The following is an 18,730-nucleotide window of genomic DNA, read 5'->3' on the forward strand; positions in this document are numbered from 1 at the left end:
GATTATGTTTTAGACCTTCAACTAAAAATACATTTTCAATGGAGTGTATGGTGACTTACCACCTTACCCATAGCAACTATGTTACCTTTCTTATTATCACCAAATGTTACAATTCCACCTTCATAGGTTGTGAGTGAGAGAAACTTCGTTTTGTCTCCTGTCATATGCTTGGAACAACCACTATCGAGATACCATGTGTTGTTCCCCCTCACTCCAACCTGCAAAAATCAACTAAGTGTTAGTTGTAGGAACCCCATCTTTCGTGGGTTCCTGTTCTTGACTAGGATTTGTTTTGACAACCCATTTTTTCTTACTTATTGTCACTTTTTCCCAATCATCTCAGATTTTATTGACATTGATTTATGTAATGACCTACCTTGCCACAATACATACAGAACTTATCACTAGGTAGATCAACATATTTCTTTGTCTTGTTCCTTTTCTTGTAGTTTTCAAAACCAAGACCTTCCTTCCTTTGGTCTGTGGTTTCTCAATCCACTTAGGAACTTTCATGATTTTGCCTCTGTTCCTTGCGACAACCAGTTCCTTTTTAAGATTACAGATGTTCCTTTAAAATATTTTTCTCTTTATTTCAATTTTTCAATCTCAGATCTGTATCCTTTCAAAGGGGTTGATCTTATATCAAAGGAACTCAGAACAGGGACAAATTCCTTCAAGTGTGAAATCTCTAAATTAATTAGATAATTTTCATTTTTCAAACTTTCATAACATTCTTTGATTTTTAAGTTTTTATCAAATAATCAAAGAATTTGTTTCAACATCTGTTCTCATTTTCTTAAGCCATTCTATGTGTTCCTTGCAAACTTTAAGGCTTGTTCCGTTTGTTCACGTTTTTCACGTTCATCTCTACATTCAAGAATTGCATCATAAAGAAGATCATATATTTCAGCCTAGTTTTACCATCTAGTTCTGACTCAAGCCATGTTGACTTACCTCAATTTTTCTTCATCTTCTTTTTCGTCAGTGTTTGCCATGAGGCAAAGGTTTGCTGTTTCTTCAGTTGGTTGTTCCTCTTCTTCTTCCGTCTCTGAATCTCCCCAAGCAGCTATCATAGCTTTGCGCACATTTGCCTTAGAGAAAGGTGCTTTGATTCTTTGTTCCTTTCAGCAAAGCGTTCCTTGTTCCTTTCTTTGGTTTTGTCATTTTCCCAAAGAGGACATTCCTTGATGAAGTGATCTGTACTTCCACATTTATGACAAGCAGCTTTGTTAGAAAATTTCTTAGTTTTACCTTTGAAGTTTCCATTCTTCATGTTCCTGTACATCTTTCGAAATTTTCGAACCATGAGGGCTGCTTCTTCTTCTTCTGAAGTCCGAATCATCTTCATCATCTGCTTTGAGAGCAATTGATTTTGATTTGGAGCTTTCACCATATTCAGTATCAAGGTGAAGCTCATGAGTCATAAGTGACCCTGCCAGCTGTTCTAAGTTGAACTTAGTGAAGTCTTTTTTTCTTGAAGAGCGTGACTTTAGCCATCCATCTGTCCTTAGGAAGACTCCTAAGAACCTTTCGAACCTGTTCCTCAGATGAAATAAACTTTCCAAGAGAAGCCAACTCATTAATAATGTTAGTAAAACGAGTAAACATGTCTCGGATGCTTTCTTTGATTTCATGCAGAACAGTTCATATTGATTCATAAGTAAATCAATTTTCGATCTTTTAACTTCATTAGTTCCTTCGTGGGTTACTTCTAGTAAATCCCATATTTGCTTTGCGGATTTGCATCCCATGATCCTATTATGTTCATGGGGTCCAAGTCCACAATGCAAAGTTTAATAGCCATGGCATTTACTTCCATTTTTTCAAAATCAGATTTGTCATAATCAGAGAGGGGTTTTAGAGTTACCTCATTTTTGTCATTTGTAGTTGTGACTTCGAAATCACCAACTTCAATGACTCTCCATACCTGATAGTTTTCAGCTTTGATGAATATCTCCATGCGGTTCTTCCAATAGTTGTAGTACTTCCCATTGAACATAGGAGGCCTTTGAGTGGAATAACCTTCTTCAAGTTTCTCGGTGGTATTCATTGTTCCTTGGATCTTTTTCTCAATAGGGTTTCCTATCTTACGTGAGTTCTAGCTCTGATACCAATTGTTATTTCCCTAGGAACACTACAAGAGGGGGGTGAATTGTAGGTGTAGAAATAAACGTAACTTTTTGCGGAAATTAAAACTTAAACGAATAAACAAGCTAAAGGAACACAAGGGATTTTTACGAGGAAAAACTTCTTGGGCCCAACAAGAAGAAACAACCTCGACCACTAGGGATTTTAAACTCAACCTTTCACTAATTAGGCCAAACAACTTGTTACAACCTAATTCTAACTCGAGCCACACCTTGAGTTCCTAAACTCAAGTTCCTGAGCCACTGTTCCCTTAACAGCAGTTCCTCTCAACTTCACTCGAAGTTTTCTCACCCATACAAGCTTCACTCAAAGCCTTTCTCTTACAGAACTTCACTCAAAGTTCCCTTACCCCAAAAACCAAAATACAATTGATCGAAATAAGCTTAGTGGAATTAGAGTAAGAAGCAAAGAACAAATGGCTATTATGAGAGAATGAAGGCACTGACACTTAATAGTTAAACTCACTTAATTACTTAGTCAGACACATTTGGAACTTATCTAGACTTCATATTTATAGTATAATCATAAAGAACGTGGGATTAAACTTGATACATGTTTAAGTCCATTAACCCATGATGTTCCTTCCCCTAAGGAACACGTTTCACATCATGTCCCATGATCCCATGAACTAAAATGAACGTGGATATATTTAGCCATTACTCCTAATAATAGGAGTTCCTTGAGCTTTATCCGAAAATCAGTTTTATAAAAACTTTTTATCTTTAAAACTGAATTTTAATCTTTAAGAAAATAATATCTTTTAAAAAATCTTTCTAAAACCGGATATTTATTTTCTTATTTTTCCGAAAAAAAAATCTTTTTTAAAACAGATTTTCTTTTTAAAACTGATTTTATCATTTGAAATTAATAAAACTAATTTCCTATAATTTAGGCATGACTTACTCAATTACATTTTAACCGTTATACTTTGCACGCCTAAGTCTAGTTCCTTTATTAACTAAGTTCCTTTAACATATTCGTTAGTGCCACTTAGTTTGTTCCTTACAAAGGAACAAACTCATTCTCAATAAACTGCCACGTTCCTTACCATTCTTCTTTGTTCCTTTACATTGGAACTAGAAAATAAAACGCCTAGCTTCTATTCTCTTGATCCAATGCTTGCTCCAGTATCAACTATAGAAACTTCTTTACTTAGCCTTTGAAATCCTCTCTTGACTTCTTCTTGACTTCGTATTCTCCCAGTTCCTTCATTGATACCTTAAACATCATACACTTAAATAACTCATTAATTCACTACTTAGTTTGCTTCTTTGTTTCTTTGTCATCATCAAAACTAGGGTTCAACAGTTCCTATGATTGACAATAATATCTTTTATTTTAACTAATTACTAGGTTTTGGGGAAGGCCGACAGGAAGGGAATTAAGGCATGTTCACCTCAGGAATGCCGACGTGATGAAGGTACAAGAAATGTGGAGAAAGAAAAGGTTTCGATGGAAAAGTATCCACTAATTACGGAGATCGAGGTGGTGCAAGGCCTTAGTTCTCCATGCTTTTGGTTACATGAGTACGCTAGCGATGTAGCCGATGATGCAATCATTGAGATTCATTTGTCGCACCAACAATTCCACTACTTTGAGGATTCATCGACCTTCATTTCAAGCTTGATATTAAAGAATTCTTATGTGGGATAGAGTTGAATGTTTCCATGATACAAACATTCATGAGGTAATTAATACTTTAGTATATATATTCATAAACATATGCCTTAAGTAGTTTTCAATTCAACTTCCATAATAAGTAAGTTTTCTTTTAATCAATATGATTTCTCAGGTTATTATACAATGAATTGATTGCATCTAGTGAGCCAATATTTGGTTGGTTATGTCCAAGCATAGTACGAGATGCTAGTTGCTTACAAAACAAAAATGAATTGAAAGAGTATCTCGGTTCATCTTTGAAAGCATCTTCTTGTCTTTGATATAAGATCATTCTTGTTCCTTATATTGAAACGTATGCTTCTTAAACTCACTTCACTTTTATTATTCGATAATTAAATTGACCTATTAGTTGTTCTACGATTAATAATAACTATATTTTATTGTTGTAGGCTCATTGGACACTGATTCCGATATGTTTGTCAAGTAACGAAGTCTACCACTTTGATTCTTTGCATAACGACCAGCATGATCCTTACTAGTCAAATCATTGTTAAATAGGTAGTCTAATCGAAACTCAATATATGCGCACTTATTAATATTAATATACATCTAATCTTATAATAATGTATTGATGTAGTGTGATGAATGATGCTAGTGCAACAGGACTACGATCATCAAAATCTCCTGTTTGGAATTCAGTCGAGGTAACATGACTAATATTTTTGTCCTTATATAGAAACACATAATACACATCTAACATGAATGTCATTTATTGCATCCTTTGGTGAACATTTAGTGTCCGCAACAACAAGATGGACTTGCATGAGAGTATTACGTCATGAGGTACATGTTCGATATCGTCAACCGTTGCTCTAAAGTTGATGATCTTCAAAAGGTATGTAACTTATTAGTGTATGTTAGTTTCTGCCTATTTTTGCCTTTTACGCTTCCAAATCGTATTTATTGATTCATTTAACCCCAAATTCATTTTGAACATGATTATATGAGGCTAATGTAACTATTGTGTAGATTTTTAGGTTTGAATTGTTGTTTGTTGCATTTCGGGAACGAAAAGGTAATTTAGGCCTATTTTTGCCTTTTCGCTCCCAAATCGTACTTAATCGAAATTTAACCCCAAATTCTCTTTGAACATGTTTATATGATGTATAATGTAACTTCAATTTGTTGTTTGTTGCATATCAGAAACGAAAAGGTCAATTTAGGCTTATTTTCGCCTTTTCGCTCCCAAATCGTACTTATCGAGTCATTTAACCCCAAATTTTTTTGATCATGATTATATGAGGTATAATGTAACTATTGTTTAGATTGTTAGGCTTGCATTTGTTGTTGGTTGTATATCGGGAACATAAATGTGATTTTAGGCCTATTTGTGCCTTTTTGCGTCCAATTCCTATTTCTCGAGTCATTTGACTCCATTTTCTTTTTGAATATGATAACATGAGATATAATATAATTAGGCTTTCATTTGTTTTTGATTGAATTTCGGGAAGGTATATGTCATTTTTAGAACTACTAATTAACTACGGTAAATGATTAAATTTTTATATTATGTTTATTCCTTTTGGTTGTTTTGCAAGGTTTATAAGAATAACACACCAAGTTTGAGGGCCTTCACTAAAGAAGAAATAGATGAAGTTCGAGATAAGTTGGCGTCCCACATTACCGATGATTGCTTATGATACATTTTAGCCCAAATCTACTAGTTTGTATCAATTCTATGTACACTTTTTACATTATTAAATAGGAAAAATTGATTCTAATAATCCAACCTTTGGGCCGTTTGCTAAAAATAATCCAACCTTTTGATTATTATTTAATAATCCAACCTTTTATCCCAATCTACTCATAATGCACCTTAAGACCGATAACCTGTTAGAATGGTAATTTTTTTTTTCATTTTCCCCTTTAATCTCCCTTCCTCCCTCCCTCCCTCGCCTCACCAGTCATGAAGAACCACCCACCCCCTGCTCAGGATCCCCACCCTACCCCCACTCCTTGCTCACGATACCTGCCCCACCCTCACTCCCTGCCCCACCCCCACCCCTTTGCGAAAAACCCCTGATAGTTGAGAAGACTGGAAGATGGCATTGTGTTGGGCAGGTTGTGATGGCGGTGAAGCTGGCTGGTATATGCACCGGCGAGTGGTTGCAGACGCGGTGAGATGACTGAGAAGGGGGTGACACCTGGGGTTGGTTGATAGGCATGAGATGCTGCTGGAATGCAGGGGATGGGAGGGGTGGTGGGGCGCGCAGATGGGCTGGTGGGGCGTCAATACGGTGAGGATAGTGGAGGCCGGAGACGTAGTGGTGGTCGTGCGCCGGTAGTGCTGCTGTTGTACTCGTGGTTTGAGGGGAGAGTGGGAAAGGGGTGAGGATGAGGGGGATGGTGGCAGTACTAGGTGGGGAAGGGGAGGGAAAGGGTGGCAGTGGGTGGGCAAGGGGAGGGAGGGAGGGAAGGGGGTGAGGATGGGGGTTTGGTGGCAATGGGTGGGCAAGGGGAGGGGGGGAAGGGGGTGGGGATGGGGGGTTGGTCGTAGTGGGTGGAGAAGGGGATGGAGGGGGTATTAAAAAAATATTTAATTAAATCACAACGAATTAGAGGAAGACACATGTGCAATTAAACCATTCTCCTGGTCATCAACCTGTTTCAACAGGTCACAGTGCATTATGAGTGAATTGGGATAAAAGGTTGAATTATTAAATAATAATCAAAAGGTTGGATTATTTTGAGCGAACGGCCCAAAGGTTGGATTATTAGAATCAATTTTTCCTATTAAATATATATTTGAACTTAATTATTACCTTTTTCCACTTGTCATATATTATTGCATTTTCATCAGTTTTTTTTTGTGTCGAAGGGAGGTTTTGGGTGGGGGTGGGGTGGTGGGGGCTGCTGGGTGGAGGGGTAGGCAGAGGGTGGGCTGGGGATGGGGGTGCAGGGCTGGTGGCAGGGGGTGTGCAGGGGGTGGGAAGGCTGGCAGGTAGGGATGGGCAAGGGTCGGGTCGGGGTCGGGTCCATCTGGACCCTAGATCCGGACCCTAAATATTTTTACAAACCCGGACCCGAAGGGTCTGAAAAAATTGGACCCTGACCCAGACCCTTAGGGTCTGGAGGGTCTGGAGGGTCCAGACATAAATTCTTTATTTTGCCAAATTTTCAGCATTGATAATATCAATAATCATCTGAAATTCGCATGAAACAAACACAAGAATTCGCTTGAAACAAACACAAACATATAAATTGAAAAAAACGAAACAAACACAAACTTATAAACTGAAAAAAAAAAAAAAACGAAACAAACACAAACATACAAACTGAAAAAAAAAAATAAACAAACACAACTTACATAAGAGTTCAGAATGGGTGTTTTGGTGTTTTAGTTTAGGTTTTAGTCTTTTAGAAAATCGATTTTTTTTTAAAAAAAAAGAGTTAAAATGTATATATTAAATAAGTTTAGGGTCTAAGGGTCGGGTCTGGGTAAGGTATGGGTCCAAAATTTTAAGACCCGGACCCTAAAAAATTCACTTGGACCCAGACCCGGACCCGGACCCTTAGGGTCTGGAAAAATTGGACCCATACCCTTAAATTAGGGTCGGGTCCAATAGACCGGTAACAAGCGTGTGATCACATCAGTGTGCCCCGGTCTAATTAGATCGGTATGGAACTTAGTCAGCCCCCATACAGATGACTTGTTTCATGTTAATGTAATATGCACATCTCAAACACACATGTTAGTTAGATAATCATCATTTGTTTACAATCATCAAAATACTACATGACTCAACAAAATGGAAGGGCACTAAATGAAACTTTGGAATTTGGTAGCTATTAATGGGATGGGATGAAGGTCATCATGAGGCTTCTGGTATAGAAGTAATAAGGGTGTGTTCTCTTCAACTTATTGGCCCTGAACTTATCTGAATTGAATTTATTGAACCTGAACTGAACTGTTTGGAACTTATTTAACCTGATTGGACCTGATTCAACTTATTGGACCTTATTGAACCTGATTGGAACTTATTGGACCTGATTGAAACTTATTAGACCTTGTTGGCCATGATTGAAACTTATTAGACCTTATTGGACCTGATTCAAACTTATTTGACCTTATTAGACAAAAAAGATTGATGAGTAATAACATAAATACTACCCCTCAAAATTTATTATGATGTAATAATTATTAAAATTCGTCCTTTAAAAAAATAATTATTATTAATTTTCTCTTATGATAAATAATTTAACAATTTTTTTTTACTATTTATATATTTGCCTATATATATTTGCATATATGCATACATAATTTAATATTTTTTAATAATAATATAATCAACTAATAGTAATATGAATAATCAAATAATAGAGAATAATACAAGTATAATAGTATACATTGTGGTACTTTAATAAAAAAATTCTAATAATAACATAATCAACTAATAGTAATATGAATAATAAAGTAATAGACAATAATACAAATATTTAATAAAATAATAGACAATAATACAAGTATAATACTATATAATCATTGTGGTACTTTGATTAATATTCTAATAATAATATAATAAGTTAATAGTGATATGAATAATAAAATAATGGACAATAATACAAATGTTTATTGAACATTGATTATTTGGACCTTATTGGACCTGATTAGACCTGATTGAAACTTATTGCACCTGATTAGAACTTATTGGACCTTATTAGAACTTATTGGACCTTATTAGACCTGATTGCAACTTATTTGAACTTATTGGACCTGAAACTTATTTTTTTAAGTTGAAAAGAACACGCCCTAAGAGTATGAACAACTTACAGTTGTACTCACAAAAATAAAAGAAAGAAAGAAAAAAAAAAGGTGAACAAACATCAAGGATACGTGTAGCTACAGCTGGTAGGGATAGCTTTTCAATTTCCAAAAACTGAGCAAGAAAATTTTCAACGGCTAAGCGATTTCGAACTGCGTACCTGATGGTAATACACACGGTACTACCACTGCTCCACATCCTTTCCTTTTGTCATTTGTACAATCAATAAGATAAAATATATTTGGAGCCCCTATTTGTTGGGGCCCTATGCAGTCGTCCTTGTTTGCATGGGTTAAGAACTACCCCTACTTTTACTATCTCTGGTAATTTTTACGTAAAGAAAAATGTAATCATGTAAAATCTTATTAGGTTCGTCTCAATTTATACTTTTATAATATCAAATTTATATAATTCTTACTAAAAAATAATTAAAAATGTTAATAGTTAAGGTTGTACATTAACAAGTGTGAAAACTCCATTATCACAATAGAAAAGAACAGAGGTAGTACTTAGTAAACCCAACTTGCGTTCGTTTTCATTGAGATTTGGTCGTTTTGCCTTACACGAGTACTATGCCAAACTTCAACTTCTATACTCCTACCATACTAGAACCCAAAAAAAAAACGCTCTACAGCTCAAACTCACCCTTGGTAGTTGGTTCCCCCACAAAATCCTTTGTACACTCGTTCATGACTTGTTTGCGCGAATTCATTCAATATTTGACCACTATTTCGACTTTTTAGTTTTTCGTCAAAAAAATCACCAAGGATGGAATACCACACGCATTTCTCTAACCTATGTTTCCGTATGACTAGCAATTTGACCAAGAAACTAAATCAAACTGAACAACTTGCCAAACAAGTGTATTAAGAACCAATCGTACATTAGTCTTTAGGTTAGGGCAGTAAGACAAAGCCTAATGAAGGGTATCTCAGTTACTGAAATAAATAACAAAGACGAGCTCTTTTTGTTTTCTGATTCTTCCTAGTAAATCAGTGTCACTTGGCGTAGATGCATGTCCCGACTTTGATACTAATAGCAGCAAAGGCTATACAGAACATAAAGCATAACCATCCCCGAGAAGCAGCTGTAGACATCTTGCTAGACAACAAGCTAGTGAAGGATTCAAGTCCCACGGGGCTAACAGCCTCAGGGAGATCAAAGGACAGGAGAACATTGACATTTCCAGTCTTATCAAACGACCAATGAAGTCCACTTCCGCTGACCCCGATAGGCATGTCCCTGATTCTGATCATATTAGCAGTTACATGAACAGAGGTAGAGGACTGCACAGCAGCACTCAAACGTGCAGCCATGTCCTTGGAAGGCAATTCTGAAGCAAATGCTGGAGGAGCAGGGATGTTTCCCAAGAAACGGCTTGCTTGATTCATGACAGGGTATTGGACATCTGCATCGTAACATTTACAAAAAAAAAAAAAAAAAAAAAAAAAAAGAGGGACAATCATATAAAAAATTCAAGAAAGACAAGTGCAAAAATGAATGATCACAATCAAAGGCAAGATCCGGGTGTCCGCACCAGTTTCAGATGGCTTAGCCTTTGACAATTCCTTGACTTGCTCGGAAGATGATGCAATACCATCATTACCAGTTTCTGGTAGTTGCTGACTTGCTGAAGGTATTTGCCAAGTTGCATCAATCACATGCTGTAGAACAATATTCTATTACAAGCTGCAGATAATAATCTATTTGTAATAAAAAAACAATTGTGAGTAACATTGTTACCTGCTTGGTGGAGAAAACTTGATCAGCATCATTATCCGTCACTTCAAGAGGAGAATCAAAATTCAGGTAAGGTCCAATATCAATATCATCGTCCAGATACGAGCCAAGAAGGTCAAAATCGTGGGGCTCTTGAGCCGGTCCCAGAAAGTCAACAGTATCAAGGAATAAACCATCCTCAGGGGGCACGTTGCCCGATAATAGTTCATCAAGCAAATCAATAGGAGCCTCATTGTTCATGTCATTTGGTTGAGCCATATGCTCATTCTTCACAACACATGCACTGCTCTCACCATGCACAAGATCATAGAACTGCTGACCATCCAAAGCTTGCAAACTACACTTGTCTTCAGACTCTCCTACTACAGACTCATCAATACCAGCAATATCGTGGAGATCATCAATCGTAACAGGATATGGAACGTTCTCTGCAAGTTGATAGTCAAGAACCTGTGGAGAACAACAATATATACTCTTCCAAATGTCATACAGGAATGGTAACACAAGAAGAGAGCACTTAAAATATATTCTCAAAAAATAAAGAGAAGTTAGAAAAACGTTTTTTTCACCATACACCCTCGACAATTTTTTTTTTTTGCACCATATACCCCTGCATTTTTCCGAATTCACTATATACCCCTCGATTACTTGAAAATACATTAGAATTCTCTTAGTGACTAATGGCCGCTAATTCTGTTAGTCATTAACCTCTAATTCGTTCCTATTTCCCATTAGCCTCTAATTAACCTATTTGACCCTCTTCTCTTCCTCCTTTCTCCCTCCACCCAATCCCTCCCCCTACACAACCACCACAGCCCGCCACTACACTGCGCACCACGACCACCTGCACACCATGGCAACCTTCTCTACCCTATCCGGCCAAAATTCCGGCACTCTTGCTCCAATCTTCGGACAGTTCACCAGATTTTGTAACATCTTGAAACCCACTTGTTAAGATAGGGGTAATTAAGGGTTAGAGGGTTAATTAGGTCGATGAAGGCTTAATGACTGACGGAGTTAACGGCCGTTAATGATTAGGGGAATCATGTGGATTCTATAAAAATTGGGAGGTATATGGTGAATTCTGATACTTGCAGGGGTATATAGTGCAAAAAATAACTATCTCGAGAGTATATGGTGAAAAAACCGTAAAAGAAAATGACCGACCATTCGTTAGATCTTTATTCCTATTTTATACAATAGATATAATTGCGACCATAACAATTCTTTTATGCAAAACAGAAGTGAACAACATTAGAAACAGCCACACTGACATGGCAGAAAACCAACTATAGTCAACTTCAGTTGTCAAACAAAAGAGAAACTGACCTTTGCCTGCACTACATTAACCTCAAATTCCTACAATGGAATAAAGCAAAGAAAGGTATACCACATAAATTCTCAACAACAATATTACAACAACTAATAAGAAGAGTAACATGATGGTCAATTGCCACTCCAGCACTAGAAACAGTTGTCAAATAGGCACTACCATGTTTAGAGAAGCACCCCAAAATTACCATACACTCCCCATTCTCAAAGGACAAAATGAGGAAATTCAGCACTTAAAAGTCAATTTCACGTAAGCGCACTGCAAAAGGTTAAAAAAAATTTGACCTTCCTCACCAATATCATCTATCCCATGTCAAATGTGAAAAATAACTCAGCTTGAAGCTTCATAATAGTTGCCCATTTTAACAAAAACATACAGTATAAGAGAAGCAAGAAAGGCACTACCAGGTGACTAGGAAATCCCTTCAAACACCCAAAAACAGAAACCAGGATTATCAAATGGTATTGTTAAGGCATCAAAAAGCACTATTCTGCGGAACCTTGGAGGTTCTTACACATTCTCAGTGAATTGTAATACCATAAAGTAAATAAAGGAGATGGCTCACAAACCTGGTCCAGATCATTCTGTTCAATGTATGCATCATCATCAACATAGGGATCTTCAAAAGATACCTCGGTCGGCATCAGAGCTCTTGAATTGTCATCTTCCCACTCCTCCTCTACAAGGGGTGCTCCATATTGCTCACCATTCTTCGGTCCAGTCCCACTTTTCTGAAACACTCTACACAAAACGAATCCGTCCTGGTAGACACCATATTAGTACCACTATACTCATTTATATCCCATTAAGGGTGTGTTTGGTTTTGATAGAAAATGATTGTTCATGGAAAATTTTCCAGTGGAAAACGCAATTAAATACTTCCTCCGGTCTAAACCGAATGAAACACTTATCATTTTAGGCCATATCAAAATAAATAAAACATTACTTTATTTGATTTTACTTCACTATCTCTCTCATCATCACATGGGTCTCTCTTTTTCTTTTTCTCTATCTCTCTTCTCTCATGAATCCCCATACCAATCCCTTATGTTTCATTTAAAACATAACAAAAGAAGTACTTCCTCCGTTTTTTTAGATGTTACACTTTTGAAAAGTTCGGTTACCTAGGCAAAATTTTAGAGAGGGATTAAGAGAAACTAAGGATGGGGATTAGAGGGAGTGGGGAACACCAGTAAGCCACCACCACCAGTGGGCCACACCAGTGCGCCACCGCTGCGACCACCGCTGCCACCAAATCGACCATCGACACCCTCTCCCTCCCCTTCCCCTGCTAAACGAGCAACCCCTCACCCCTTCTCCCGCAACTGGGTTTTCGGCGGGTGGGGTGGAGTTTTCGAGGTGTCGGGTGGGGTTTTCGGCGGTATGGGTGGTGTTTTCGAGGCTAGGGTGGGGTTTTCGGCACATGGGGTGAGGTTTTCGGTGGGTGGGGTGGGGTTTTTGGTGGGTGATTGGGGTTTCCGACGGTTGTAGTGGGGTTGGGTGGGGTGCAGTGGTGAGGAGAGGGGCTGCTGCAGTGGTGGGGAGGCGATTGGACCGCTAGGGTGGGTGGAAGAGGGAGGGTGGTTAATTGTTAATTGTTAATTTAGGTTAAATTTAGTTAAATTAAATAGGTTTAATTTTGATTAATTGTTATAAGGGTAAGTTTGTCATTATACAAGGCAAAACTTACTAATTTAGGAAAAAATAAAAAGTGTAACATCTAATTTGAAACATACCGTTTTAGGAAAGTGTAACAATTAATAAAAAACGGAGGAAGTATTAGTATTTCTTTATCTGGTTTGATGGAAAATTATTAAGCTAAAAAGGGGAAAATGACGATATTGGGACTCGAAGACCGGAGGCAAGGTTTTCTTTCAAATTTTGGAGGAAAATGGTTTTCCATCAAATTCAAAAATATTTACAAAGGAATTAAAACCTTTTTTCCACCATAGTCTTCCTTCTTAAATTCATTGTCCAAATAAACAGGAAAATGGGGGAAATAGTCCTCTAAAACAAATGGAGCCTAAGAGTTCCCGAAAAAGACAAACCAATCTACAAGTCTAGTGGATGCAAACATATATCCTTACCGGAAAATAACCAGCCTTGTCCAGCACCTCGTCACTGAGTTTGTATTCATGCATTACCCAGTTGGTCCGCTCGCCTCGTGGGGCTCTGCCCCTATGGTAAACCAAAGTTTTTTTCATCCCAACAACCAGAGACCTATGGTAAACTGGCCTATCCTTCCCAGTCGTTTTCCAATATCCCTCATTAGTGGCTCGGTTAGTCCTTGATCCATTGCCATATTTCCTATCCAGGGCACTAAAGAAATACCACTCTAGGTCTCTAGTCTTCAGCTTTGACATACCTAAATTAAATCAATCAATAAAACCTCATAACATTCATAGAAACATCAAGATATCCATATTTAGACAAACAAAAAAAGTTTCCCCCTTTCAACAAAAGCAAATTTTATTTAAATACTTCCTCTACTCCTAATTGTTTGCTCCATTTGTTTTTTGACGGTTACCAAAACACACGTTTGACCATTATATACAAGTTAAAGATTATAAAATGTCAATAATTTAAAAATACTCACGACAAATCTAACAAATCCCACATATACTGATCTACCAATGAGAAATAATAGTCAAAGTTAACGAACTCGACTCCAAACAGAAGGAGCGAAGCGAGTACAGCCGAATATGCCAAACCTGGAAGGTCTGAAGGTTCCACTTTGTAGATATCGATCTCGGAGATGGCGTCGACGCGAAAGGGCTTCCCGGAAACCTTACGTCTGAGATAATACCAAACGAGTTCTTCATCTGTCGGGTGAAATCGAAAACCCGGCGCAAGTGAAGTTGAAGAAGAGTTTCGTCCCATCAAATCAAAAATTCGATTGAATTTAGGAAAATTTGTTGAGCAGAAAGCAACAAATTAAAAGATGAAAATTATTCCGATTAATTGGTGAATATATTGTAAAGAATTCTGGAGTTATTGAAGAAAGAGAGAAAAATGGATCAGATTTAGGGATTTGGGGATTAGGGTTTTTCGCTCAGTCGATGTCGGAGGGTCGAACGAAGTTACGTGCCATCGTAAGGGAGAATGTTTGGCAATCTAATTTAGTGTGCGTTCTCATTTATATTTTTTTATATCTATATTAGTATTTTATTTCCTACTTTTTATTTTCTTAAGCATTAAGCTTCACATTGAGGCTGGACAAAAATAAAAGAAAAGTAAAACTTGACGTGGAGAATATTAGTCGGACTGGTTACTCAATTACTGAACGTCAGGGAATAGGTCACATTGACTATGACACGGCAATCTATACTATCAAAATTAAAAAAATGGAAGAGGGGTAAGGGCGTAAGGCCCCGTTATTTCGAAATGGGAGAATTGAAATTGAATTAAACTGAAAAAAAAATTAGTAAAGGAAAATAAAATTGAAGTGAAAATAAGTTTCAAATAAGGGTCCATTCAAAATAAAATTATATTTAGTTTACTTATTGTTACTTATTTAATCAGATTTGAAATCATTTTCCTATATAATTTGATCTGATTTGAACTTATTTTTTATAAAATATATTATTCTTAATGTTATTATCACTTTGTATCTCATTAGTAATATTACGATTATTATTGTTTTATTACTATCACAACTTTTAATAGTAACAATAATAATGATAATAAGAAAAATTATTAATACTACTACTAGTACTACTAACAATAATAATAACAAGAACAACAACAACATTAACCATAATTACAACTAGCCTTCATATGCACGCGATGCGTGCGTTAATTTCAAAATTTGTTATTCTCTAGATACTCCATTCGTACTTTATTTATGATTAAACTTAAATGTGAAAAATTCAACAGTTAGATGAATTTAGATATATTAATTCGCTAATGTAAAAAAATAAAAAGGTTGTGAGTGATTGTTAACATTAATTTTTTGTGAATGAATATTGAACAGAAAGAACAAAAATAATAAGTTGGTTTAACTAAATTAAAGAGTATCAAAGGTAGTGAATGTTCAGACTTTTCATATGCACGTTATGTATGCCATCTTTTTTTTATAAGGTATAAATTTTTGTCCATTTAATTTTTGATTGAAGTATTTGATGCATATACCATTTTAAACTTGTTTTAAATGGCAAGTTGGAATGAGAATTTTTAAATGATTTGCTTTTGTAATTTTTTTCATTCCATTAATTAGATCATTTAGGGTATTTTAGTCACTTCAAAAGAGGACACCACACCTCCTCCCTTGGCTTATATAATAGAGATAATCATAATAACATTAATAGTAATAATAATAATAATCAGACTAATGATAATAATAATAGCAACAACAATAATAATAAATTGTGAATATAAGCATGATCTAAACTGTCTGATGTGATCTGATATGAATTTATCTGATCTGATCTAAACTTATCAGATATATCTGAGCTTATTTTTCTGAGTTGATTTGAAATAAGTAAAATTAAGATGAACTAAACATAACCTAACTTACTGTTCCTGAACAAAACCCAATCCAAAAGTTTTACACGCTTAATATATTGCTCCAATATTTATTAGTTTATCCATTTTTACATGCACAAAGTTTTAAGATCAATAGAAGTGTGGGTCATTGAAGGGAAAAGTATTGATTTGTTGCATAATGTATGAAAGTTAATGTTGTGGCTCAGAATAAGTTAAGTGGGGAAGGTAAAGATAATAATATAGAATTGTTACGACCAATCCAAAAGTAAGAAAAGAAGAGTGGTAAACCAATACATGACAACCCAAAAAGGAAAGTAGATAGACTAATAAAAATCGTGGGGAGTATATTATTTGATCCAATACAGTTCAATTAGTGTTACTAGTTACTCAGGTTTAAACTTGTTAGGTTGACTTGGTTCAGGTCATTTCAATAGGTTAAATTTTAGGTCAAGTCATATACAGACAAGCTGAACACAAAAGTGGGAAGGTTTTGAACCATACTCTTTGACTTGGTTGGAAGGGAACTAGATCCTTGAATCAGATTAGATTATCACACACGAGACTCGTCTAGGCTCTCATCAAGACACACAAACTTCAGAGTTAATGTTACAAGGCTTACAAGAAGACCGTATATCCCCTCTTATTATTAAGAAGTTTGAATGTTATTACACCCTATTTGTCTTGCTTCATCACTGACATTTGAAGCCACAACGACTCAAGCTATTAATACAAAGACCTTAACTAACAAGTAAACATATGATCTCAGGCTCTATACGACAAGCTACTTTTAATACAATATCTTTAACTTGCTGTAAAGAATTAAGGAAGAAGATTGTTGGAGAACATCTTGCTATTCCCCTTAATCCAAATAGCATATACTGCTTTTGAAAACATCATAACCTATATCTATGCAGTTGCATAATTGTTATGAGCCTTCTTGTTTCCGTAAACATTATAACCTATATCTATGCAGTTTCATAATTGTTATGAGCTTTCTTGCAAGCAATCCTGATTCTATGGTTGCAATCAACTCTCTGGTATCTTCTATGAAGAATCCTATGACTTTCCTTCCATATTTCGGGAGTATGGCTGATTTTTACATGTTGACATTGACATAGCGACGTAATGACTTTGACTTTTAGACGTAAGGCTAGCTGCAAAAATAAAATGCGGAGACTAAGTCAACCAGTCTGGCAACTGCTAGTCCGAGAAAGAAGGTTTATGATTTAATCACGATTTGATTAACAAGGCTGTAGAGGAAAATCAGTTGCACAATGTTAGTAGGCGGATAATGTTGGTTGAGTATAGCAAGGAGAATCTCCTATAATTAGGGAGAATTTCCGTTAGTAAATTTCTAGCTTAGTGAGAGAGTATTTAAGCACAAAAAAGCCAGGGAGAAAGAGACGACGTTATTGATACAAAAAGCATACAAAAAAGAGCTATTCATTATTCTGATTTACAACCAACATTTGTACTTAGATCACAAAGCTTAAGCTGTAAAGATTGTTGTTCATCTGGAGCAACAAATCTCTGATAGTAGATTGGTGGAACTATCTCCACCCGCGGTTTTCACCCACCTTCATTGGGGTTTTCTGCGTCATCATTTCTGCGTGTTAATCCCTTGAATCCCCCTTTGCATTCATTCCTTGCATCATAAAATCCAATATCTAGTTAAATCGTCCCTAACTTTAATTCTGCCGTAAAAGGCAAATTTTAGCATAAACAGTTTGGCACCCACCGTGGGGCATAACCAGATTAACTATTTTTTCAAATCCATCAAAGGCTGAAACACCAAGTCTCGACGAGATGCAAAAGCTCTATGACCAAATGAAAGCAGAGATGATCGAAATGAAGAGGGCTAATGAGCGTCTATCCTATGTCTTCTCTTCGTCCCAAGAAAAAAATTCAAAAGCTGTAAGAGGAGTTAGCATCATCAAAAGCATCCAAGAGCAAGCGTCATGCGAATATGGACGACATCCCCTTCATGCAGAATTACACTGATTCAGATAGTGCCAAATCCGAAGATGAAGCAGAGTTCGAGGAAGAAGACCCTTTGAACGACGCAGAAAAGACTCCTGGCGATAGAGAAGCAGATCCCATGGCAAAGCGGATGATCTTGATCGAGAGGCAAAATAGTCGCCTGATGAAGCTCATGTCCCAGCTGTAATAGCCCTAGTTTTTAAGAGTGTTTATTTAAACGTTAAATATATTTATTAAATTAATTATATTCCGAAAACTTTTATTTTATTTGAGTTTGTGGAATGTGTTTTATATTATTGTTGTGTTTGAAATATATTTACTCAAGTTTATAAAATTATTATATTAAAATTATTTTGGGTCTTATATGCGACTAAGTTGAGCGGTATTTGGTCAAATAGGAAGTCAAAGTCAATTTTTCCTTCAATTCTTCTCCCCTTTGTCGGTTTAGTGAGAACAAAAACCCACCCAAGTCATTATCTGCTTCCCATGAAAACAAACCCCAACCCCCATGCGAAAACCCACGAAACCCCAAACCCATCTCTCTGTTTCTCTCTCTTTCGCTTACTACTACATCACCCTCATGCCTCGCCGGTATTTTGCG

At 36.4% G+C, this 18,730-nt stretch overlaps 1 protein-coding gene across 1 annotated transcript; it reads right to left on the reverse strand.

The window, feature by feature from the left end:
* Nucleotides 1–9,423: 9,423 nt before the first annotated feature.
* Nucleotides 9,424–14,791, reverse strand: LOC104907296 (NAC domain-containing protein 78). Its single transcript, XM_010696211.4, has 6 exons — nt 14,376–14,791; nt 13,752–14,029; nt 12,234–12,425; nt 10,335–10,781; nt 10,129–10,255; nt 9,424–9,999 (listed from the first exon to the last, which is right to left on the reverse strand). Exons 1-6 carry the CDS (start codon nt 14,542–14,544, stop codon nt 9,590–9,592), a joined length of 1,623 nt encoding a protein of 540 aa, XP_010694513.1. The 5' UTR covers nt 14,545–14,791; the 3' UTR covers nt 9,424–9,589.
* Nucleotides 14,792–18,730: the final 3,939 nt, after the last annotated feature.

The sequence above is a fragment of the Beta vulgaris genome, chromosome 4 (genome assembly GCF_026745355.1).
Source record: "Beta vulgaris subsp. vulgaris cultivar EL10 chromosome 4, EL10.2, whole genome shotgun sequence".
NCBI lineage: Eukaryota > Viridiplantae > Streptophyta > Magnoliopsida > Caryophyllales > Amaranthaceae > Beta > Beta vulgaris.

Coding starts and splice junctions, on each gene's coding strand:
- LOC104907296 (XM_010696211.4), bottom strand. CDS start 14,544: ATGGGACGAAACTCTTCTTCAACTTCACTTGCGCCGGGTTTTCGATTT. Junction 10,782..12,233: donor AACAGAATGATCTGGACCAG/GTTTGTGAGCCA, acceptor TGTTCTCCACAG/GTTCTTGACTATCAACTTGC. Junction 10,000..10,128: donor GGCTAAGCCATCTGAAACTG/GTGCGGACACCC, acceptor GTTACGATGCAG/ATGTCCAATACCCTGTCATG.